Source organism: Tachyglossus aculeatus, chromosome X1, assembly GCF_015852505.1.
Source record: "Tachyglossus aculeatus isolate mTacAcu1 chromosome X1, mTacAcu1.pri, whole genome shotgun sequence".
NCBI lineage: Eukaryota > Metazoa > Chordata > Mammalia > Monotremata > Tachyglossidae > Tachyglossus > Tachyglossus aculeatus.
The window spans coordinates 44,558,189-44,581,471 of NC_052101.1; the positions used below are offsets into that span (position 1 = coordinate 44,558,189).

Consider the following 23,283-nt stretch of genomic DNA (forward strand, 5'->3'; position numbering starts at 1 on the left):
TGTACTAAGCGCTTGGGAGAATACAGCAGAGTTGGTAGACACATTCCCTGTCTTCAGCAAGCGTACAGTCTAGGGGGGAAACAGACACTAATATAAATAAATAAATTACAGCTATGTACATAAGTGCTGTGGGGCTGGGAGGGAGGAATGAATAAAGGGAGCAAGTCAGGATGACGCGGAAGGGACTGGGAGAAGAGAAAAAGAGGACTTGGTTAGGGGAGGCCTCTTGGAGGAGATGTGCCTTCGGCTTTGAAGGCGGGGGAGAGGAATTGTCTGTTGGATACGAGGAGAGGGGGCGTTCCTGCACTCAGTAAGTGCTCAATAAATATGATTGACTGACTAACTAAACCTAGTGGGGAGATCTCATTGTTCCAGGGGCATGACTCTCGCTTAGGGTACAAGAGGTCCTGGGTTCAAAGCCCAGACTGGTCCACTGTTTTCCAGCAATCAATCAATCAATCAATCATCAGTATTTACTGAGCGCTTTACTGGGTGCAGAGCACTGTGCAAAGTGCTTGGAAGAGTACAGTAAAACAGAATTGGCAGGCACGTTCCCTGCCCACAAGACACTTACAGACTAGGGAAATAAATATTCACTGCTTAAAATACTCAATGACCCAAACAAAATCTTCTGGTTAAAACGGATGTGAAGTTCTTTGAAATGCTTTGTATTTTAAGATTTTTTACTGTCAGATTTCTAAGGGCCACACTAAACAAAAAGAATCAGGTAAATTTTGATGTCTGACAAATTCATTAGTTGGCATTTCCCAATAGTTTCCCACTTTTTAAAAATAATCAAAACACAGCTCTTGTTTGGTATAGTGCCTAGCGCATAGTAAGCGCTTAATAAACACCACCATTATTACTATTGTCTGCCCAGTTCTAATAACAATAATAATAACTGTGCCTTTTTTTGTTAAATGCTTACTGTGTGCCAGGCACTGTACTAAGCAATGGGGTAGAGACAGGATAATCAGATCCCACATGGGCTCACAGTCTAAGTAGGAGAGAGCACTGGGATTGAATCCCCCTTTTGCAGATGAATTCTGGACACCTTGCTGGGGGATGCTTGGTTTTGGGGTCTGGGGTCTGCATGACCCAAGCAATTCTTCCAGGACCTGAAGTAGTAATAATATTTATTAAGGGCCCTGTCCCCCATAGATGGGGCTCAAAAGCAGCCCAAAATCCATGAATCCAGGAAGTCTGGAACGTGAATTTTAAAAGATTTATCTGGTCAAAAAGGCATCACCTCTAGCAGCGGGCAAGGCAGCCACTGGTTACAGTCACTAGATAGAGTCACCGGGCAGTAACCGGGCAGTCTGTGGGCAGAGCTAGGAGGAAGGTGGCACAGGGCTTTTCCACTTCAAGCCCTCTCCTTCTCCTCAAGGCTGAGGGCTGAAGCTCAGCAGGGGACAATTCAGTCTCTTTCCCCAAGGCTTCCTCCTGCCCCCCCCATCATCCCGAGGGTGAGGGGGTGGTCTTGAAACCCCAGAAGGTTGGTACAGGAGCTGGGTTCCCCTGCCCAAAGGGCATCACTTAGTACAGTGATGACTTAGTACAGGGTAAGCAGCATGGCTCAGTGGAAAGAGCCCGGGCTTTGGAGTCAGAAGTCAGGGGTTCAAATCCCAGCTCCACCAATTGTTAGCTGTGTGACTTTAGGCAAGTCACTTAACTTCTCTGGGCCTCAGTTACCTCATCTGTAAAATGGGGATTAAGACTGTGAGCCCCCCAAGGGACAACCTGATCACATTGTAACCTCCCCAGTGCTTAGAACAGTGCTTTACACATACTAAGTGCTTAACAAATGTAATTATTATTATTATTATTATTATTATTATTATTACAGTGCTGGGCACACAGTTAGCGCTTGGTTTCTCCCGAGGGCAAGGAGAAGCAGCGTGGCTTAGTGGATAGAGCACGGGCCTATGAGTCAGAAGGACCTAGGGTCTAATCCTGGCTCTGTATGCTGCTGTATGACCCTGGGTAAGACACTTCACTTCTCTGTGCCTCAGTTACCTCATCTGTAAAATGGGGATTGAGATTGTGAGCTCCACATGGGACAGGGATGATACCAGGCAAATCTCTGACAAATCTCTCAAATCCCCACCTATTTCTCCCACTTCAGCATTACCATGTAACTTACAAACCCCTAAGCATTTGGGTTCTCACCCATAGCACTTACAGTACATACAAGAACATATACATAAACAGTATACATGCTATTGAAAGATAGTACATATCTTAAAACTCTCTTGATTCTTCCTACCTGCCTTATATTTTAATGATGATGATAATGGCATTTGTTAAGCGCTTACTATGTGCGAAGCACTGTTCTAAGTGCTGGGAGGTTACAAGGTGATCAGGTTGTCCCACGTGGGGGTCACAGTCTTCACCCCCATTTTACAGAGGTAACTGAGGCACAGAGAAGTTAAGTGGCTTGCCCAAGGTCACACAGCAGACAAGTGGCAGAGTCAGGATATTTTAATGTCTCCCCTGCTAGGTTGTAAGGTCCTTGAAGGCAAGAATCATGACTACTAATTCTTTTGTACCATCTCAAGTGCTTAATACAATCATCTGTATTCAGTAGCCTCTCAATAAATATTATTGTTATCATTATAGTTGTTAAACTTTTTATTTGTGTCAAACAGTGTTCAGCACTGGAGTAGATACAAGTTAATCATGTTGAACACAGTCCCTTGTCCTACATGGGGCTCACAGGCTGAGTAGAGGGGAGAACTCTATTTATTTATTTATTTTATCATTACTCCATTTATTTATTTATTTATTTATTTTACTTGTGCATATTTATTCTATTTATTTTATTTTGTTAATATGTTTTGTTTTGTTCTCTGTCTCCCCTTTCTAGAGTGTGAGCCCACTGTTGGGTAGGGACCGTCTCTGTAGGTTGCCAACTTGTACTTCCAAAGCGCTTAATACAGCGCTCTGCACAGAGTAGGCGCTCAATAAATACTAATGAATGAATAAATGAATACTCCAGGCCACGCCCCGTCCATTCACAGGCCACACCCACTCAACGGTAAGGCCACGCCCCTCCACCCCTCCCCCTTCTAGACTGTGAGCCCGCTGTTGGGTAGGGACCATCTCTATATGTTGCCAACTTGTACTTCCCAAGCGCTTAATACAGTGCTCTGCACAGAGTAGGCGCTCAATAAATATGATTGGAGAAGCAGCGTGGTTCAGTGGAAAGAGCCCGGGCTTTGGAGTCAGAGTTCATGGGTTCAAATCCCGCCTCCGCCAGTTGTCAGCTGTGTGATTTTGGGCAAGTCACTTCATCATCATCATCATCAATCGTATTTATTGAGCGCTTACTGTGTGCAGAGCACTGTACTAAGCGCTTGGGAAGTACAAATTGGCAACATATAGAGACAGTCCCTGCCCAACAGTGGGCTCACAGTCTAAAAGGGGGAGACAGAGAACAAAACCAAACATACTAACAAAATAAAATAAATAGAATAGATATGTACAAGTAAAATAAATAGAGTAATAAATATGTACAAACATATATACATATATACAGGTGCTTTGGGGAAGGGAAGGAGGTAAGATGGGGGGGATGGAGAGGGGGACGAGGGGGAGAGGAGGGAAGGAGCTCAGTCTGGGAAGGCCTCCTGGAGGAGGTGAGCGCTCAGTAGGGCCTTGAAGGGAGGAAGAGAGCTAGCTTGGCGGATGGGCAGAGGGAGGGCACTTCTCTGGGCCTCAGTTCCCTCATCTGTAAAATGGGGATTAAGACTGTGAGCCCCCCGTGGGACAACCTGATCACGTTGTAAACTCCCCAGCGCTTAGAACAGTGCTTTGCACATAGTAAGCGCTTAATAAATGCCATCATTATTATTATTATGATTGAATGAATGAATACCCCCTGGCCACGCCCCCTCCATTCCCAGGCCACGCCCCCCACGGCAGAGTGACTGGGCGGGGCGCTGAGTCAGCGGCGCCGGCCGCGTGACCAGCTGTCACGTGACGCGGGGGGGGGGCGTCCAGGACACTGCAGGAGCGCAGGTGAGTGCCGGCGCGCGGAGCTCCGTCCTCTACGCTCCGCTCCGCGCGCCCGACGGCGGGGGCGCACGGCAGAGCACCCCCTCACGGCGGGCCGGGGGAGGGCTACGGACACTGTGAGCCCACTGTTGGGTAGGGATCGTCTCTAGATGTTGCCATCTTGTACTTCCCAAGCGCTTAGTACAGTGCTCTGCACACAGTAAGCGCTCAATAAATACGATTGAATGAATGAATGACACCAATCCCCCGCCCCCAACTTCGGGGGCTGAGGATAATAATAATAGTGGTATTTGTTAAGCGCTTACACTGTGCCAAGCACTGTTCTAAGCGCTGGGGGAAGATACAGGGTAACCAGGTTGTCCCACGTGGGGCTCACAGTCTTAACCCCCATTTTTGCAGAAGAGGGAACATCATCATGTTTTGTAAGCGCTTACTCTGTGCCAAGCACTGTTCTAAGCGCCGGCGGAGATTCAAGGTAATCAGGTTGTCCCACGTGGGGCTCACAGTCGTAATCCCCATTTGTATAGAAGAGGGAACGTCATCATGTTTTGTTTTGTCGTCTATCTCCCCCTTCTACACTGTGAGCCCGTTGTTAGGGAGGGACCGTCTTTATATGTTGCCAACATGTACTTCCCAAGCGCTTAGTACAGTGCTGTGCACACAGTAAGCGCTCAATAAATACGATTGAATGAATGAATGAATCATCACTGTGGTATTTAAGTGCTTACTATGTGCCCGGCACCGTACTAATTGCTGGGGTGGATACAAGCAAATTGGGTCGGACCCAGTCCCTGTCCCACCAGGGGCTCCCAGTCTCCACCCCCATTGTACAGATATGGTAACTGAGACCCAGAGAAGTTAAGTGACTTGCCCCAGGTCTCACAGCAGACATGTTTGTACATATTTATTACTCTGTTTTACTTGAACATATTTATTACCCTATTTTACTTGTACATATTTATTCTATTTATTTTATTTTGTTAATATGTTTTGTTGTCTGTCTCCCCCCTCTAGACTGTGAGCCCGCTGTTGGGTAGGGACCATCTCTGTATGTTGCCAACTTGTACTTCCCAAGCGCTTACAGGGCTCTGCACACAGTAAGCTCTCAATAAATACGATTGAATGAATGAATGAATGAAAGTGGCAGAGTCGGGATTAGAACCCATGACCTTCTGACTCCCAGGCCCGTGCTCTAGCCACGACACCATGCTGCTAAACCCTCTGCTTAATCTGTCATTATCTCTCAGCAGCCCCGCAGACGTGGTCACCTGGACATCTCCAAGCCCCTTGCACAGTGGCCAGACCTAAGACCGTGCCCACTGCCCAAAGAGGTGCCCAGGGGCCCCCCCATCCTTGCCCAGGGACCTGTACTCTCAGATACCTTCGAGGGGATGCCAACACCCTCCCTCAAGCTATGGAGGACAGTGGACAGTTCAGTCCACCGTGGGTTGGACAGTGGAAATAGAGTTGGGCTTGGGATGGCCTCTGTCCCCTTATTTTTGCCTCCACTGAGGCATGGCAATGGTGACACTGCCCCATGAGCACTGGAGTTCCACAGTTTCCCCCCCACGGCTCATGTACCATCCTCATAAGAGTTTTGGGCCCCTCTCCTCCTCACTCCCCAAATGCCCACCCATGTCTCAGAAACCAGGCCGGGCTCTACTCACAGAAAAACAGGCATCAAGCCCGTGGTCCAGGCCAGGCTTGCCCTGTGGCAGATAGGGAAGCGCACACCATCCCACGGTAGGTGCCCAGCCGGCCGTGGTGCTTTCTTAGTGTTGTCTTCTTCCTTTCGCCTACAGAACGCGAGCAGTTCACGATGAAACTCATCATTCTGGACCACTACTCCCAGGCCAGCGAATGGGCAGCCAAGTACATCAGGAACAGAATCATTCAGTTTAACCCTGGGCCAGAGAGGTACTTCACTCTGGGGCTGCCCACTGGTAGGTGATGAGGCTGAGCTGAGCGGTTGGGACACCACCAGGGCTCTATCCTCTAGGCTATGCTGCTTCTCATTGGTTGATAGAGGGTCAGCAGGGTTGGGATCCCCGGGGAGGTGTTTCACCGAGGGGAAGCCACGGACTGGAAGGCGACTGTCCGACTGGGCCTAGTCGGAGCTGGGTCGTTCCCAGCAGCTGACCCTCCCTAGACTGTGAGCTTGTTGTGGGCAGGGAACATGTCTGTTATTGCATTGCACTCTCCCAGGCGCTTACTGCAGAGAGGATGCATAAAGAATACACAGTAAGTGCTCAGTAAATACGATCGACTGACTGACCGGTGGGCCCCAGGCTCTGCTTGTATGTTCAAGTGAGAATCCACCGGGGCCCGAGGTCTTCTGTAGCCCTGACTTCCCCCAGGACGGGAGAAGGGCCCAGCACTGACAGCGCCCTCCACTCTCCTAGGAAGCACGCCCTTGGGCTGCTACAAGAAGCTGATTGAGTATTACAAGAACGGGGACCTGTCTTTCAAGTACGTGAAGACCTTCAACATGGATGAATACGTAGGTGAGTTCTGGGATCTGGGACGCCCCAGAGGGGCGAGGTTGTGGCTGGGGGGACTTGGAGAGCTTCCTGGCAGGCCATTTTGGGTTGGAGGGTAGAGTAGCCCCTCCCTCTGTCCCCCTGCCCCACGCCGCAGCCTCTGCCCCCGGCCTGCCGGCCAGCCCTCAACCCCACCCCTCAGCGGGGCCGCAGACTTTGCATGCCTGGTGGAGAGCCGGGCTAGCTGAGCTTTGGCTCCGGGCGTGGTCCTGTGGAGATGGGAGACACCTTGGGCCCTGCTCGGCTGCCCTTTAACCTGCGGGGAGTGGGCGTGGGGGGTGGGGGGGATGGTGGGCCTGAGTGGAAGGAGTTAGGAGACACGGCGGCACGGTCGCCCCTGGAGGAAGTAGAGACACTCCAGTCTCATCGCGTACCACCTTGGGACTCTGGCGGGTCAGCGAACGCTCGGTCCTCTGGCAGGCCAAGTGGCCTCTGTTGCAGATGGGCTGGCTCCTCCAGCGTGTCCCCGAAAGATCCTTCCCATAGCCAAGGCTGGAGGGCTTCCTCTCCCACAGGATGGCACCCCTCCAGCCCCACCCTCTGCATCCAGGTTCTAATGCTGGTTCTGCCACTCGTCTGCTGTTATTATTACTATCATTCATTGAGTGTTTACTGCGTGCAGAGCACTGTACTAGGTGCTTGGGAGAGTAAAATATAGCATCAGACACATTCCCTGCCCACGGCAAGCTCACAGTCTAGAGGGCTGTGTGACCTTGGGTGAGTCACTTCACTTCTCTGTGCCTCAGTTGCCTCATCTGTAAAATGGGGATTAAGACTGTGGGCCCCCAAGTAGGACTGTAGGACTCAGTCCAAACCAATTTGCTTATATCCACCCCAGTGCTTAGTACGGTGCCTGACATATAGTAAGTACTTAACAAATACCCTAATTGACGCAGGTGGCAGAGGAGGCTGGCGTGGGACCCCAGGGTGAGGGCTGGGCAAGGAGCCTCATCTGTCCTTTCCTCACAGAGAAGCCCCGCCAGAACGGCCGGGGTTTGGGGAGGTATCAGAGCGTGGCACTGGTCCCTGTCCCGCCAGGTCTGCCCCGGAAACACCCCGAGAGTTATCACTCCTTCATGTGGAACAACTTCTTCAAACACATTGACATCAACCCGGAGAACACCCACATCCTGGACGGGAACGCGACTGACCTGCAGGCCGAGTGCGATGCCTTCGAGGAGAAGATCAAGGCCGCTGGGGGGATCGAGCTCTTCGTCGGAGGTGAGCCGAGCCCCGTGGGGAGTGAAGGAGGAGGAGCAGCAGCAGCAGCAGCAGTCGTAGTAGTGATCAATAAGTTATATTTATAGAGCTCTTACCATGTGCAGAGCACCGTACCGAGCGCTTGGGAGAAGACAATATAACAGACACTTTCCCTGCCTGCAGTGAGCTTGCGGTCTAGAGGGGGAGACAGACATTTATATAAATAAATAAATTCCAGATCTGTACCTAAGTGCTGTGGGGCTGGATGGGGGGGGAGGGTGAACGGAGTAAATTAGGGTGACGTAGATAGAGTGGGAGGAAAGGAGGGCTTTCAAAGTCAGGGAAGGCTTCTTGGAGAAGATATACCTTCAATAAGCCTTTGAAGGTGGGGAGGGTAATTGTATGTCGGATACAAAGTGGGAGGGTGTTCCAAGCCAGAGGCAGGATGCGGGTGAGAAATCGGCAGCAAGATAGCGAAGACCGAGGTACGGTGTGTAGGTTGGCATCAGTAGTGGTAATAGTATTTATTAAATGCCCACTTGGAGCAACCTGTCTTGCTTTCCCTCTGGAGCTCCTACAAAGCGCTTAGAACAGTGCTTTGCACATAGTAAGCACTTAATAAATGCCATCATTAAATGCAGCTAGCGAAGCCCTGCCCACGGGGCGTTCGATCCATGGCTGCCGTTTGGCTGAAGGATGGTACTGACTTGGATGCTAGGTGATCTGCCACTAGCTTTCAGGGCAAGAAAGTTCCTGGTTTTTGCTTAGCGATCTTTGTGTGCTGCCCAGAGTTTTGCGGGCCTGATGGTGTGTAGGTGTTTGAAGCCCCAGGTGACATCCCCTCACCCCCCCGCCCCCCCCCCCCCGGTCTGCCATTCACTCAGAGCCCTGCTGCCCCAAGAATTATAGGTAAGCGGCTCCTGCTCCTGCATCTGAGGCCTGGGAGCTCTGGATCCAGTCGGTGCCCCCTGGCTGACCTGCTCTCTTCTGTAGGCATCGGCCCCGACGGACACATCGCCTTCAACGAACCCGGCTCGAGCTTGGTGTCCAGGACGCGGGTGAAGACGCTGGCCATGGACACCATCCTGGCCAACGCCCGGTTCTTTGATAACGACCTCGCCAAAGTCCCCACCATGGCTCTGACCGTGGGCGTGGGCACGGTCATGGACGCTAGAGAGGTAAGGTGTGGGAGGGGAATGCAGGGTGGGGGATGCCCATGGGACTCTGCCCAGCTTTGGTCGCTTCCCGTCGGGGAAGGTGGTCACACCCAGGTCCATGAGGTCGCCCTCCGGGGCCTCATGGAGCGGAGGCAGGTGGGTTGTCTCTTCTCCTCTTCCTTTTCCACAAATAATAATAATAGTTTGTGGTATTTGTTAAGTGCTTACTATGTGGCAGGCACTGCACTAAGCCCTGGGGTAGATACAAGCTAATCGGGTTGGACGCAGTCCCTGTCTTAATCCCTATTTTACAAATGAGGAAACTGAGTCACGGAGAAGTTAAGTGACTTGCCCAAGGTCGCACGCTAGACATAAGACCAGCTCTGCCACATGTCTGCTGTGTGACCTTGGACAAGTCACTTAACTTCTCTGGCTCCCAGTTACCTCATAATAAGTTACCTCATCCTACCTAACTCCACTGAGCTCCTACTCTAATCAACCCACTTCTGTACACCAACCTACTGTCTGTACCTCGATCTCTCCATCTGGCTGCCGAGCTCTTGCCCACGTTCTCCCTTGGGCCTGGAACGCCCTCCCTCTTCACATCCAACAGACCACCACTCTACTACCTTTGAAGCCTTACATCTCCTCCAGAAGGCCTTCCCAAATGAATCCCTTAATTTCCCCTATCCACCTTTCCCTTTGCTTTGACTCTGAACTTTGGCTCTGTATCCTTAAGCATTTTTATTCTCACCCCGGCCCCATAATACTTATGGAAGTATTCTTATACTCTGTTATTTCCCCTATCCCTCATCTGTGTCTGTCTTTCCCCTGTAGACTATAAACTCCTCATGAGCATTCATTCATTCAATTGTATTTATTGAGTGCTTACTGTGTGCAGAGCACTGTACTAAGCACTTGGAAAGTACAAGTTGGCAACATATAGAGACGGTCTCTACCCAACATAGTCTAGAAGGGGGAGACAGACAACAAAAAAAAAACAAATTAACAAAATAAAATAAATAGAATAGTAAATATGTACAAGTAAAATAGAGTAATAAATCTGTACAAACATATATACAGGTGCTGTGGGGAGGGGAAGGAGGTAGAGTGGGGGGGATAGGGAAGGGGAGAGGAATGAGGGGGCTCAGTCTGGAAAGGCCTCCTGGAGGAGGTGAGCTCTCAGTAGGGCTTTGAAGGGAGGAAGAGATCTAGCTTGGCGGATGTGCGGAGGGAGGGCATTCCAGGCCAGGGGAAGGATGTAGTCCGGGGGTCGACGGTTGGACAGGCGAGAACAAGGCGCAGTGAGGAGGATAGCGGCGGAGGGTGCGGGCTGGGCTGTAGAAGGAAAGAAGGGAGGGGAGGTAGGAGGGTACGAGGTAATGGAGAGCCTTGAAGCCGAGAGTGAGAAGTTTCTGCCTGATGCCTAGGTTGATTGGAAGCCATTGGAGATTTTTGAGGAGGGGAGTAACGTTCCCAGAGCGTTTATGCGCAAAGATGATCCGGACAGCAGCGTGAAGTATAGATTGAAGTGGGGAGAGACAGGAGGATGGGAGATCAGAGAGGAGGCTGATGCAGTAATCCAGTCGGGATAGAATGAGAGATTGAATCAGTAGGGTAGCGGTTTGGATGGAGAGGAAAGGGCGGATCTTGGCAATGTTGCGGAGGTGAGACCGGCAGTTTTGGATGTGAGGGGTGAACAAGAGAGCAGAGTCGAGGATGACACCAAGGTTGCGGGCTTGTGAGACGGGAAGGATGGTAGTGCTGTCAACAGTAATGGGAAAGGCAGGGAGAGGGCAGGGTTTGGGAGGGAATATAAGGTGTTCAGTCTTGGACATATTGAGTTTTAGATGGTGGGCACACATCCAGGTGGAGGTCTTGAAGGCAGGAGGAGACACGAGCCTGAAAGGAGGTAGAGAGAGCAGGGGTAGAGATGTAGATTTGGGTGTCATCAGCGTAGAGATGATAGTTGAAGCCGTGGGAGCGAATGAGTTCACCAAGGGAGTGAGTGTAGATAGAGAACAGAAGGGGACCAAGAACTGACCCTTGAGGAACCCTTACAGTAAGGGGATGGGAGGGGGAGGAGGAGCCCGCAAAAGAGACTGAGAATGAATGGCCGGAGAGATAAGAGGAGAACCAGGAGAGGACAGAGTCTGTGAAGCCAAGGTTGGATAGTGTGTTGAGGAGAAGGGGGTGGTCCACAGTGTCGAAGGCAGCTGAGAGGTCGAGGAGGATTAGGATAGAGTAGGATTGTGCAGGGATTGTGCCTGCTAACTCTACGGAATTGTACTCTCCCAAGCACTTAGTACGGTGCTCCACACATACCAAGCGCTCAAAAAATACCATTTCTTGGGAGAGAGAAAGCCCTTTTCAGGTCTGGATAACCAGGCTGGTTATCCTGCTCAACTTGGAGTTTGAAACGGAGAAACACATTTCCTGTCTGCCTGCAGTGCCAATGATGGACTGAATCAGTCAGTCCATCATATTTATTGAGCGCTTACCATTTACAGAGCACTGTACTATGCACTTGGGAGAGTACAGTGCAACAATAAAAAGACATATTCCCCACCCACAATGAGTTTACAGTCTAGAGGATCAGACAGACAGTAATATAAAGAAAGAAATGACAGATATGTACATAAGTGCTGTGGGACTGGGAGGAGGAAGGAATAAAGGAAGCAAGTCAGGGCAACAGAGAAGGGAGTGGGAGAAGAGGAAGGGGGAACTTTGGGAAGGCCTCTTGGGCTCTCCTCTCCTCCAAGGGCGATTCCAAAGACAGAGGAGTCCTGGGGAAGGTGGGGGGCCGGATTGGAAGCGGGTTGAGGATGGGGGGGCTGCTCCATGTAGGGGTCTGACTCCAGCATCCAGGTGGGGCATTCCGGGAGAGCTGGTACCTTCAAGCCAGCTCAGGCTCTGGACCGTGGGGTTGGAGGGGAAGGAATTTTACCCCAGTCTCTTCAAGAGCCGAGCAAGTGCTGTCTGCCCTGGACTGGTGCCCACTAGCTCCATCTCCACAGTCACATCGGCGGGCCACCCTGCTGATGGCATTGAGCGGGGAGCCCCTCCCACTTATCCTGTAACAACTCTCAGAGAAGTAGTATGGCGTAGTGGATAGAGCACGGACCTGGGAGTCAGAAGGTCATGGGTTCTAATCCCGGCCCCGCCACTTATCTACTATGTGACTTTGGGCACGTCACTTCACTTCCCTGGGCCTCAGTTACCTCACCTGTAGAATGGGGACTGAGACTGTGAGCCCCACATGGAGCAGGGACTGTTTCCAATTCGATTTGCTGGTATACACCCCAGCTCTTAGTAAAGTGCCTGGCACATAGCAAGCATATAACAAATACCACAATTATTATTAACTCTAGGTGCCCAAGGTTTGGAGAAAACTGCCTTGGATGGTCAGTGTGGGCTGAGCTTGGAGTTTGGGCTGATGATTCCTCCGAAGTCCCGGGGTGACTGGCTGGAGGAAGGGCATTGGCCCACCCCTCTGGCCAGGGGGATTGGGCAGGGAGAGGGGCTTCCATGGGACAGCCTCCCGGTCTGGGTTGTGCCCACGGGTGACCAGGGGACCCCCCGCTCCATCTCCCCGACTCCAGGTCCTGATCCTCATCACCGGCGCCCACAAGGCATTTGCCCTGTACAAAGCCATCGAGGAGGGGGTGAACCATATGTGGACCGTGTCCGCCTTCCAGCAGCACCCCTGCACTGTGTTCGTGTGCGACGAGGACGCCACCCTGGAGCTCAAAGTGAAGACGGTCAAGTACTTTAAAGGTCAGCGGGCCCGAAGGAGTGATGGGACACTGGCTGCCGCCTCTGTAGAGGGGCGGGCACTTGGGGGGCGGGGGTCAGAGGAAGGAGGGATGTTAAGGGACGGGGCCAGGATAGAAAAAGGAAGGGAGGAAAAAGTGAAAAAAAAAAAAAAAAAAAAACTATTTGAAGAGAGCAAAACTGAGGATAAGAAGAGATAACCTTGGGCTGGAGAGAGGTCAAGAGGTCATAATAATAGTCATAGTATTTGTTTTGTTTGGATTTGTAGTTTTTTGTTTTGAAGAACTTTCTATGTGTCAAAAATTGCTGTAATTGCTGGGGTAGGTACAAGTTAATTAGATCAGATACGGTCCCTGACCCGCATGGGGCTTTCGGTCGTAGTAGGAGGGAGAACAGGTCTTGAATCCCCATTTTACAGTTGAGGAAGTTGAGGCACAGAAAAGTGCCCAAGACTTACCCAACATTACACAGCGAGCAATTGGCAGAGCTGGAATTAGACCCCAGGTCCTTTGACTCCCAGCCCCATGCCCTTTCCACAAGGCCACACTGCTTCTCTGTGTCCCCCTCTATACGGTCCTCATGGGCAAGGAACATGTCTACCAAGTCTGTCACATCATACTCTTCCAAGTGCTTACTGCAGTGCTCTGCACACAATAAGCCTCTATAAATGTGATTGATAGACACGATCTCTCCCCAAGAGCACCTTCCAGTCTGCAGGGGGAGACAGACATTAAAATAAGTTACAGTCAAGAGGAATATTATTTACTCATTACTAGGTTGCTTCCCTGTAAATAGTCATGAACTTTCTTCTTTAGGGTTAAGTAATTATGGTGTGTCCAGCACTGTTGTAAGTGCTGGGGCAGATACAACTTAATCAGGTCGAACTCTGTCCCTATCCCACCTGGGGTTCACAGTCTAAGTAGCAGGGAGAACAGGTATTGAATCCCCATTTTAACAGTCGAGGAAACTGAGGAAGTTAAGTGATATGTCCAAGGTCCCACAGCAGACATGGACAGAGCTGGGATTAGAACCCAGGTCCTCTGATTCCCAGGCCCATGTTCTGATCCCTAGGCCATGCTACTTCTTAGTACCTTTCCCATGTGACCAGTTCCTACCCACCTGACCCCACTGATAGGGCTCTTCATGGCTTTTCCACCGTTGAGCCTCCACCTGCTTCTCATCTCGTGACCTGAGCTGGAAGGGCCCCTTGGGATGCCAGGTGTTTTTTTTTTCTACGGTATGTGTTAAGCATTTACTATGTTCCAGGCACTGTACTAAGTGCTGGGGTAGAGACAAGATAATCAGGTTGGACACAGTCCCTGTCCCACTTGGGCCTCAGAATCTTACTCCCCATTTTACAGATGAAATAATTGAGGCACAGAGAAGTGCAGTGACTTGCCGAGGGTCGCCCAGCAGACAGGCGGCGGAACGAGGTTTAGAACCCAGGTCCCTCTGACTCCCAGTGCTCTATCCACTAGACCACACTGCTTCTCAGGGATTCCATTCATTCATTCAATCATATTTATTGAGCGCTTATTGTGTGCAAAGCACTGTACTAAGCCTTTTGAGCCATCATGGAGGTTTCGCTCAGGGGTCTCAGTGAAACTCCATCAGTCTGGACCTGGTTCTTGGTAACCCACTTGTTTTTTGTTGTTGTTGTTGTTCTGAAGGTTTGATGCTTGTCCACAACAAGCTGGTGGATCCCCTGTACAGCATGAAAGAGAAGGAAGTGGAGAAAAGCCAGTCGGCCAAGAAGCCTTACAGCGACTAGCCTCTCGCCATCTTGTGGTGTGCTGAGGGCTGGGAAGACTGCCAGCCTTGGGGGAAATGGGTTTTTAGCGAGAGGAATTCCTTGTTCGGTAATCAGATATGTTCCATGGCGAGAGAGGGTGCAGTTTGGTGATGTGAGGGGTGGAAGTCTCTGAAACAGAGCAGGGACAAAACCGCTCCTCATCCTGCTCAGACCTTAATTCTGACCCATTCTCCGCCCCGTTTTAGCTCCTAGAAGGAAACAAGTGCAAATCTAAAAACTGCCCCGAAGCCTAGGGAAAATTAATGGAGGCCCTGACTTTTTCTCCTGGGACCATGAGAGAGTTGGCAGTGGAGAATCAATTAATGGTGTCTATGGAGCGCTTACTGTGTGCAGAGCACTGTACAAAGTGTTTAGGAGAGTACAATGCAAAAGAGTTGATAGACTCGTTCCCTGCCCAAAAGGAGCATTCAAGACAGGGCCCAGTGAGTTGCCATTTTCTCATAGGACGGGGAGGGGAGAGGCGTTTGTTCTCTGCAGCAGAGACCGGCGTCAGAGAAGACTACAATCCACCCTGTCTGTGGGAGAATAGACCCTTCCCAGACCCCAGTGCCTCTCCAAGGACAGTCAAGATCCCCCTCGGGGGTCTTTACTCATGGTTTCAGTGCTCTGGCCAGGAGGAAGAGGATAAGAGACGGTGCAGCCCCACTGGGGCTCTGGGATTTCAGAGATCTCCCTGCTGAAGATTCACTCCCTCACCTTGGCTTTGTTAAAAAGGCCCTCCCGGAGTTAATAACATGCAAGTGGCAACAGCATTGGGCAGTTATATCAAAATTAGAAGACAAAATGTGGGCTGCTACACTCTGGGGTCCGAACAGGCTCAAGGCCTCATTGGCTGAGGGTACGTTTGAGATGAACACTTCCCATTCCGTTGCTGCTGCCCTGTTGGGGCTGACTGCCTCTCCGCCACCCGCCCCGAAAAAGCTCCTCCCCATTCTCATCTTCCTTTCAGCTCCCCCATCTCTTCGTTGGTGGGTCTGTAGGAAGCTGCTGGCCTCCTCCATCGCTACAGAAAAATCGTGAACCCGAGGCCGGGTTCTTCTGGAAATGCCGCCTCTTTCCAAACAGCGGTCACTGTTTTAGCTTTTCTAGGTGATGAGTATAGCCCTCCTGTTAAAACTGATGAATCGATGGGTTTGTTTATACAGCGTCTTTTAATAAAGACAGTGATGTTTTCAAATGAATGTGGTGAAAATCTTACCTTCCTTCCCCACCTGGTGGGGGCTCTGGCTGGGCGCTTGGCATCAATCGGGTCCTCGAATTCCAGGTCACAGACTCACGGGGTTCGACTCGGGGTTCTGTGGCAGCTCCCCAGTGCCTTGGGTCACCTAGTTGGAATTCATTCATTGTCAAATTTATTGAGCACTTACTGTGTGCAAAGCACTGTTCTAGCGCTTGGGAGAGTATGCTATAACTACCAATAGACCCATTCCTGCCCACAACGAGCTCACAGTCTAGAGACAAGCTCACAGTCTAGTTGGAACAATCGTAGTACTTGTTAAGCACTTACTGTATACGCCAATCCCTACTCTAAGCGCTGGGTAGATACAGTCAGATCAGAGACCGTCTCTGTCCCCCATAAGGCTGGCAGTCTCAGGGGAGGGAGAACAAGTATATTGTATCCCCGTTTTACAGAGGAGGAAACTGAGGCCCACAGAAGGTAAGTGACTTTCCCTAGGACACACAGTAGGCATGTGGCAGAGCCAGGATTAGGGCCCAGGGCCTCCGACTGCCAAGCCCGTGCTCTTTCCACTAGGCCACGCTGCTTCTCCTCAGCCTGACCCAAGAAGGGGCACGTCCCCTTGTCACCCATTCCACAGAGGAAGAGGCTGATGACAAAACTCTGACATCACCACTTCTCATCAATTCTCGAAGCATCCGGGTCAGACCGTGGTCCAGTCAGCGCTTTGAAGCATCCCCAGCTCATCTCAGGGTGGAGGGATAGCAAGTAAATGAGCGTTTGTTCTTGAGGGTGAGAAAGTACACTCAGTCCTGCTGCAAGACCAATCAATCAATCAATCGTATTTATGGAACGCTTGCTGTGTGCAGAGCAGTCTTCTAAGCACTTGGGAGAGTACAATGTCAGAGTTGGTAGACACGTTCCCTGCCCACAACAAGCTTACCATCTAGAGTGGGAGACAGACGTTAAATAGATTATGGAATTGTACACCAGTTCTGTGGGGTTGAGGGAGGGGTGAATAAAGGGCGCCAATCCAATAAAGGGTGCAAATAAAGGGAGTGGGAGAAGAGGAAATGAGGGTTTAGTCGGGGAAGGCTTCTTGGAGGAGATGTGATTTTAATAAGGCTTTGAAGGTACGGAGAGTGATCGTCTGTCAGATGTGAAGAGGGAGGGCATGCCAGGCCAGAAGCAAGAACCTGATCTCACTCCGCATGTAGACCAGAGGCGTGAGTCAACATTCTCGCAATGATGCATCTGACAGGATCCAAAGTGGGAAGGAAGGGTTGTGTGTGGGTCTGTGGCCCCTCTGCAGTGTGAGCTTTTTTCTTCTTTTTTTTAATGGTATTTGTTAGGCACTTACTATATGACAAGCACTGAACTAAGCGCTCAGGTAGATGCAGAATAATTGGGTCAGACACAAGTCCCTATCCGTCATGGGGCTCACAGTCTAAGAAGGAGGGAGAACAGATAGTGCACCCCCATTTTACAGATGAGGAAATCGAGGCCCACGGAAGTTAAATAACTTGCCCGAAGTCACAAAGCAGGCAAGTGGCAGAAATGGGATTAGAACCCAGGTCTTCTGAATCCTAGGCCTGTGCTCTCTTCATGAGGTCAAACTGCCTCTGCCACTGGCCTACTCCGTGACCTTAACCTCTCTGGGCTTCAGTTCCTTCATCCATAAACTGGGGATAAGATACCCACTCTCCCTCTCTCTTAGATTATGAAGGCTGTGTGAGGTAGGGATTGTATCCCATCTTCATGCAATCATTTATTGAGCACTTATTGTGCGCAAGGCACTGTTCTAAGCACTTGGGAGAGTCTCATCTGATAATCTTGCATCTATCCCAGAGCTTAGCACATAGTAAGCACTTAATAAATGCCATAATTAAGTGGGAAATGAAAGTCCTACAAACCAAGTAAAGACCTTTTCCAGATGGCACCTGCCAACTGGCATCCACTACTGACCACAGGCCTTGGTTGCTCACTCATCTGCAGTTTGACCACGTTTCCATTTTAGGGGGTGGGAGGTGCTCATTATCCCCAATTTCTGGCTAATGAGGCTTCAGTCCTACCAGCTTCAACTGTACTTATTGAGAGCGCTTGCTGTATGCAAAACACTGTACTAAGCACTTGGGTGAATACATACAACAATAAACGGACACATTCCCTGCCCACAACGAGTTAACAGTTTAGTCTGTTCCCTTCACTCCATGGAAACTGCCCTCTCTAAGGTCATCAATTACCTCCTTCTTGCCAAATCCAATGGCCTCTATTCCACCCTCAATCTCCTTGACCTCTCAGCTGTTTTCAACTCTGTGGTCCACCCCCTTCTGGAAAATTTATCTAACCTTAGTTTGCCTCCTATCTCTCTGGCTACTCATTCTGAGTCTCTTTTGCAGGCTCCTCCTCTGCCTTCCATCCGCTAACTGTGTGGATCCCTCAAGGCTCAATTCTAGGTCCCCTCTATTCTCCAGCTACACCCACTGAGAGAACTCATTTGCTCCCACAGCTTCAACTACCATCTATATCGATCAATCAATCAATGGTATTTATTGAGAACAGATAATACCTAAATCTACATCTCCGGCCCTGATGCCTCTCCTTGTCAACAATATCACATTTCCTCCTGCATTCAGGACATTTCTACTTGAATGTCTCACTGACACCTCAAACAACATTTCCACAAGCAAACTCAACTTCACACCCAAACCCTGTCCTCCTACTGACTTTCCCATCGCTGTAAACATCACCACATCTTCCGTGCCTCACACACCTATAACCTTGGCATTAGCCTCGACTCCTCTCTCACTTGAACCACATATTCAGTCCGTCACTAAATCCTGTCTGTTCTGCCTTCACGACATCAACTAAAACCTGCCCTTTCCTCTCCATCCAAACTGCTATGCTGATCCAAACACTTCCCATAATCCACCTTGACTACTGCATCAGCCTCCTTGCTGACCTCCCTACTTCTTCTTTCTGCCCAGATCATTTTTCTAAAATGGTCTAGTCCGTGTTCCCTCACTTCTCGAGAATCTCTAATGGTGGCCCATCCACCTTCACATCAACCAGAAAGTCCTTACTATCATCTTTAAATCACTCCAACGGCTTGCCTACTCCTATCTCACTTCACTAATTTTCTACTTCATCTCAACCCCCTCTCACTCCAACGGCTTGCCTACTCCTATCTCACTTCACTAATTTTCTCCTACATCTCAACCCCCTCGTTTTGCTCCTCTAATGCCGACCTACTCATTGTAACTCCATCTTATCTATCTCATCTGGAGCCTTTGCCCACATCCTCGCCCTGGCTTGGAGCCCTCCCCCTTCATATCCGGCAGACCACCACTCTCCCCATATTGCCAACTTGTACTTCCCAAGCGCTTAGTACAGTGCTCTGCACACAGTAAGCGCTCAATAAATACGATTGATTGATTGATTGATTGATTCAAAGTCTTACTAAAATCACATCTCCTCCAAAAGACCTTCCCTAAACCCTCATTTCCCTACTTCATCTCCCTTCTGCATCATCCTAGCACTCAGATTTGTACCCTTTAGGCATTTGGTATTCAAACACACAGCACCGTAGTATTGTGCTTCACTGTTTTACTGATGGATTAGCGGTGTTTTTTTATCCATGAATGATGCTTGATAATTTGGTTTGCTTAATCAATTTACGTCCTGTGTACAGAGCACTGTACTAAGATTACAATATAACAGAATTGGTAGACACGTTTCCTGCCCACGATTAGCTTACAGTCTAGAGGGGGAGACAGACATTAATCTAAGTAAACAAATGATAGTAGGGTAACAGAGAAGCAGCGTGGTTTAGTGGAAAGAGCCCGGGCTTGGGAGTCAGAGGTCATGGGCTCTAATCTTGACTCTGCCACTTGTCAGCTGTGTGACCTTGGGCGAGTCACTTAACTTCTCTGTGCCTCAGTTCCCTCATCTGTAAAATTGAGATGAAGACTGTGAGCCCCACGTGGGACAACGTAATTACCTTGTATCTACCCCTGTGCTTAGAACAGTGTTTGGCACATAGTAAGCGCTTAACAAATACCAACATTATTATTAATAGGCAGCTTTCCAAAACATGAAATCATCTCCCTCCTAGTTACCCTCCCTCTACCTCCATCGGTCCCCAGGAGGTGCTCTAGCCTGGGGAGAAGTGGGCGCTCATTAGTGTGACCCCGGTGGGCTGATGGGGAAGAAAGTGGGCTTCCGGGGTTTTATTTCGCATACTGATGATGCATTTCCTGTGTGCAGAGCACCGTACGAAGAGCGGGGATAAGGCAAGGAAGCTCCTGCGGAGGCCGGCAAGGTAGGACTAAGCAGAGGCAGGTCTATCTCCCCCTTCTAGACTGCGAGCCCGCTGTTGGGTAGGGACCATCTCTATATGTTGCCAACTTGTACTTCCCAAGCGCTTAGTACAGTGCTCTGCACACTTAATTGAATGAATGAGGGGCTCCAAGGCCTGGGTTCGGGCTTCTCCTCTAGGGGGCTGCGGGACTCAGCAGTGTCCACCCCCGTCCTGCAGGGGGCGCCCTTCCTCGGCCCCCACCCCATCTGTCCTGGCCTCCAGCTCCTCCCTACTCTTCATTCATTCATTCATTCGATCGTCTTCTTTAATAATAATGATGGTGCTTACTATGTGCAAAGCACTGTTCTAAGCGCTGGGGGGGATACAAGGCGATCAGGTTGTCCCACGGGGGGCTCACAGTCTTAATCCCCATTTTCCAGATGAGGTAACTGAGGTTCAGAGAAGTAGTGGCTACCAATCAATCTGCGCATCAGGCAGAAACTCCTCACCCTCGGCTTCAAGGCTGTCCATCACCTCGCCCCCTCCTACCTCACCTCCCTTCTCTCCTTCTACAGCCCACCCCACACCCTCCGCTCCTCCACCGCCAATCTCCTCACCGTGCCTCGTTCTCGTCTGTCCCGCCATCGACCCCCGGCCCACGTCATCCCCCGGGCCTGGAATGCCCTCCCTCTGCCCATCCGCCAAGCTAGCTCTCTTCCTCCCATCAAGGCCCTACTGAGAGCTCACCTCCTCCAGGAGGCCTTCCCAGACTGAGCCCCTTCCTTCCTCTCCCCCTCGTCCCCCTCTCCATCCCCGCCATCTTACCTCCTTCCTTTCCCCACAGCACCTGTATATATGTATATATGTTTGTACATATTTATTACTCTATTTATTTATTTATTTTACTTGTACATATCTATTCTATTTATTTTATTTTGTTAGTATGTTTGGTTTTGTTCTCTGTCTTCCCCTTTTAGACTGTGAGCCCTCTTTTGGGTAGGGACTGTCTCTATATGTTGCCAACTTGTACTTCTCAAGCGCTTAGTACAGTGCTCTGCACACAGTAAGTGCTCAATAAATGCGATTGATTGATTGCCCAAGGTCACATGGCAGACATGTGTTGGAGCCGAGATTAGAACCCATGACCTCTGGCTCCCAAGCCCATGCTCTTTCCACTGAGCCACGCTGCTTCGTGCAGAGCACTGTACTAGGCGCTTGGGGGAGTACAATATAACAATAAACAGACACATTCCCTGCCCACATAGAGCTTACAGTCTAGAAGGGGAGACAGACATTAACATCAATAAATTCCAGGTGTAATAAATGATCCGGATGTTCCGCCCTGGTGCCCATCCCTGCCCAGGCTATTCCGCCCTCCTACCCTCCCTGCCCAGGTTGCCACGCCCCGGCGCCCCTCCCAACCCAGGCTGTTCCGTCCAGGTCCAGGCTGCTCCGCCTTACCGCCCTTCCCTGCCTGGGCTGTTCCATCCAGGCCGCTCCTCCCTGCCCAGGCTGCTCCATCCAGGCTGCTCCGCCCTGCCCAGGCTGCTCCACCCTGCCCAGGTTGTTCCGCCCTGCCGCCCCTCCCTGCCCAGGCTGTTTCACCCTGCCGCCCCTCTCTGCCCAAGCTGCTCTTCCCTGGCGCCCCTCCCTACCCAAGTTGTTTCAACCAGGCTGCTCTGCCTTGCCCAGGCTGTTCTGTCCAGGCTGCCCTGCCCTGACGCCCCTCCCTGCCCAGGCTGTTCTGTCCAGGCTGTTCTGCCCTGGTGCCCCTTCCTACCCAGGCTGTTCCATCCAGGCTGCTCCGCCCTGCCCAGGCTGCCCTGCCCTGACACCCCTACCTGCCCAGGCTGTTCTGTCCAGGCTGCTCTGCCCTGCCCAGGCCTACCTATCAGGGCTGTTCCACCTAGGCTGCTCCGCCCTGCCCAGGCTGCCCCGCCCTGAAGCCCCTCCCTGCCCAGGCTGTTCTGCACAGGCTGTTCGGCCCTGCCGCCCCTCCCTGCCCAGGCTGCCCCGCCCTGGCGCCCCTCCCTACCCAAGCTGTTCAGTCAATCAATCAATTGTATTTATTGAGTGCTTACTGTGTGCAGAGCACTGTACTAAGCGCTTGGGAAGTACAAGTTGGCAACACATAGAGACGGTCTCTACCCAATAGTGGGCTCAAAGTCCAGAAAGGGGTGACAGAGAACAAAACAAAACATATTAACAAAATAAAATAAATAGAATAGATATGTACAAGTAAAATAAATAAATAAATAGAGTAATAAATACGTACAAACCTATATACAAATATACAGGTGCTGTGGGAAAGGGAAGGAGGTAAGGTGGGAGGGATGGAGAGGGGGAGGAAGGGGAGAGGAAGGAGGGGGCTCAGTCTGGGAAGGCCTCCTGGAGGAGGTGAGCTCTCAGTAGGGCCTTGAAGGGACGAAGAGAGCTAGCTTGGCGGATGTGGGGAGAGAGGCATTCCAGGCCAGGGGGTGTATGGCAGATGTGTAGCGGGCCAAAAGCGAGTAAAATTGAGGACCTGGATGTTCCCCAATACTGCAGGTGCGAGATCCAATTTTTCTTCATAAAACCGAGTAATTAAGAAGAAGCCATCATGAGGCAAAAATTAAAGGGTTCTGCTGAAGGGGTAGCAAGCCGAGACTAGATGGCTCCATCTTCACGCCTCCTAAAGATGATTTCTTACTTTGTCATTGGCAGGCATTGATTTAAAACGTTTGTCTGTGGGGTGTGATGAAACCAATCCAATAATCTGTTTGTAACGCCCAACTCCTCCTCTAAACTCCTTGTGGGCAGGGGTCACATCTACCAACTCTGTTGTAGTGTACCCTCCCGAGCGGCTTGTATGGGGCTCTCCACAAAGCAAGCGAGCGCTCAGTACATACCAGAGATCAATCGATAACCATCGCTAGATAAGCAGTATGGCATGGGGTTAGGGCACGGGCCTGGGAGTCACAAGGTTTGCTGCCATTTGTCTGCTGCATAGGGATAGGGTACGGGCTTGGGAGTCAAAAGGTTTGCTGCCATTTGTCTGCTGCATAGGGACAGAGCACGGGCCTGGGAGTCACAAGGTTTGCTGCCATTTGTCTGCTGCATGGGGATAGGGCACGGGCCTTGGAGTCACAAGGTTTGCTGCCATTTGTCTGCTGCATGACCTTGGGTGAGTCACTTAACTCCTCTGTGCCTCAGTTCCCTCACCTGCAAAATGGGGATGGAGGCTGTGAGCCCCACGTGGGATAGGAGAGGGTCCAACCCAATTTGCTGGTTTCCACCCCAGCTCTTAGAATGGTGCCTGGCACGTG

General features: G+C 50.7%; 2 protein-coding genes across 5 annotated transcripts in view; both read left to right on the forward strand.

Annotated features, from left to right (window-relative positions):
- Nucleotides 1-3,982: 3,982 nt before the first annotated feature.
- GNPDA1 (glucosamine-6-phosphate deaminase 1) lies at nt 3,983-15,682 on the forward strand. Of its 4 annotated transcripts, none has more exons than XM_038740264.1 (7): nt 3,983-4,020; nt 5,820-5,960; nt 6,420-6,521; nt 7,596-7,778; nt 8,751-8,935; nt 12,517-12,691; nt 14,359-15,682. In XM_038740264.1, exons 2-7 carry the CDS (start codon nt 5,837-5,839, stop codon nt 14,457-14,459), a joined length of 870 nt encoding a protein of 289 aa, XP_038596192.1. In that variant the 5' UTR covers nt 3,983-4,020; nt 5,820-5,836; the 3' UTR covers nt 14,460-15,682. The 4 variants fall into 4 exon arrangements, with proteins under 4 accessions (XP_038596192.1, XP_038596194.1, XP_038596193.1 ...); XM_038740266.1 differs by lacking the exon at nt 3,983-4,020 and adding an exon at nt 4,131-4,149; XM_038740265.1 differs by lacking the exon at nt 3,983-4,020 and adding an exon at nt 5,232-5,348.
- A 4,277-nt stretch (nt 15,683-19,959) lies between these two features.
- The window catches only part of RNF14 (ring finger protein 14), a 28,039-nt gene continuing 24,715 nt past the window's right edge, over nt 19,960-23,283 (forward strand). Inside the window, exon 1 of the mRNA XM_038772770.1 lies at nt 19,960-19,999. The gene's annotated coding sequence lies outside the window, so the exon portion shown is untranslated. The remainder of the gene's footprint in view (nt 20,000-23,283) is intronic.

Bases quoted from the DNA above. Each gene is read 5' to 3' on its own strand.
- GNPDA1 (XM_038740264.1), top strand. From the start codon at position 5,837: ATGAAACTCATCATTCTGGACCACTACTCCCAGGCCAGCGAATGGGCA. The intron at 7,779-8,750 runs GTGAGCCGAGCC...TCTCTTCTGTAG, and splicing joins GATCGAGCTCTTCGTCGGAG to GCATCGGCCCCGACGGACAC. The intron at 12,692-14,358 runs GTCAGCGGGCCC...GTTGTTCTGAAG, and splicing joins GACGGTCAAGTACTTTAAAG to GTTTGATGCTTGTCCACAAC.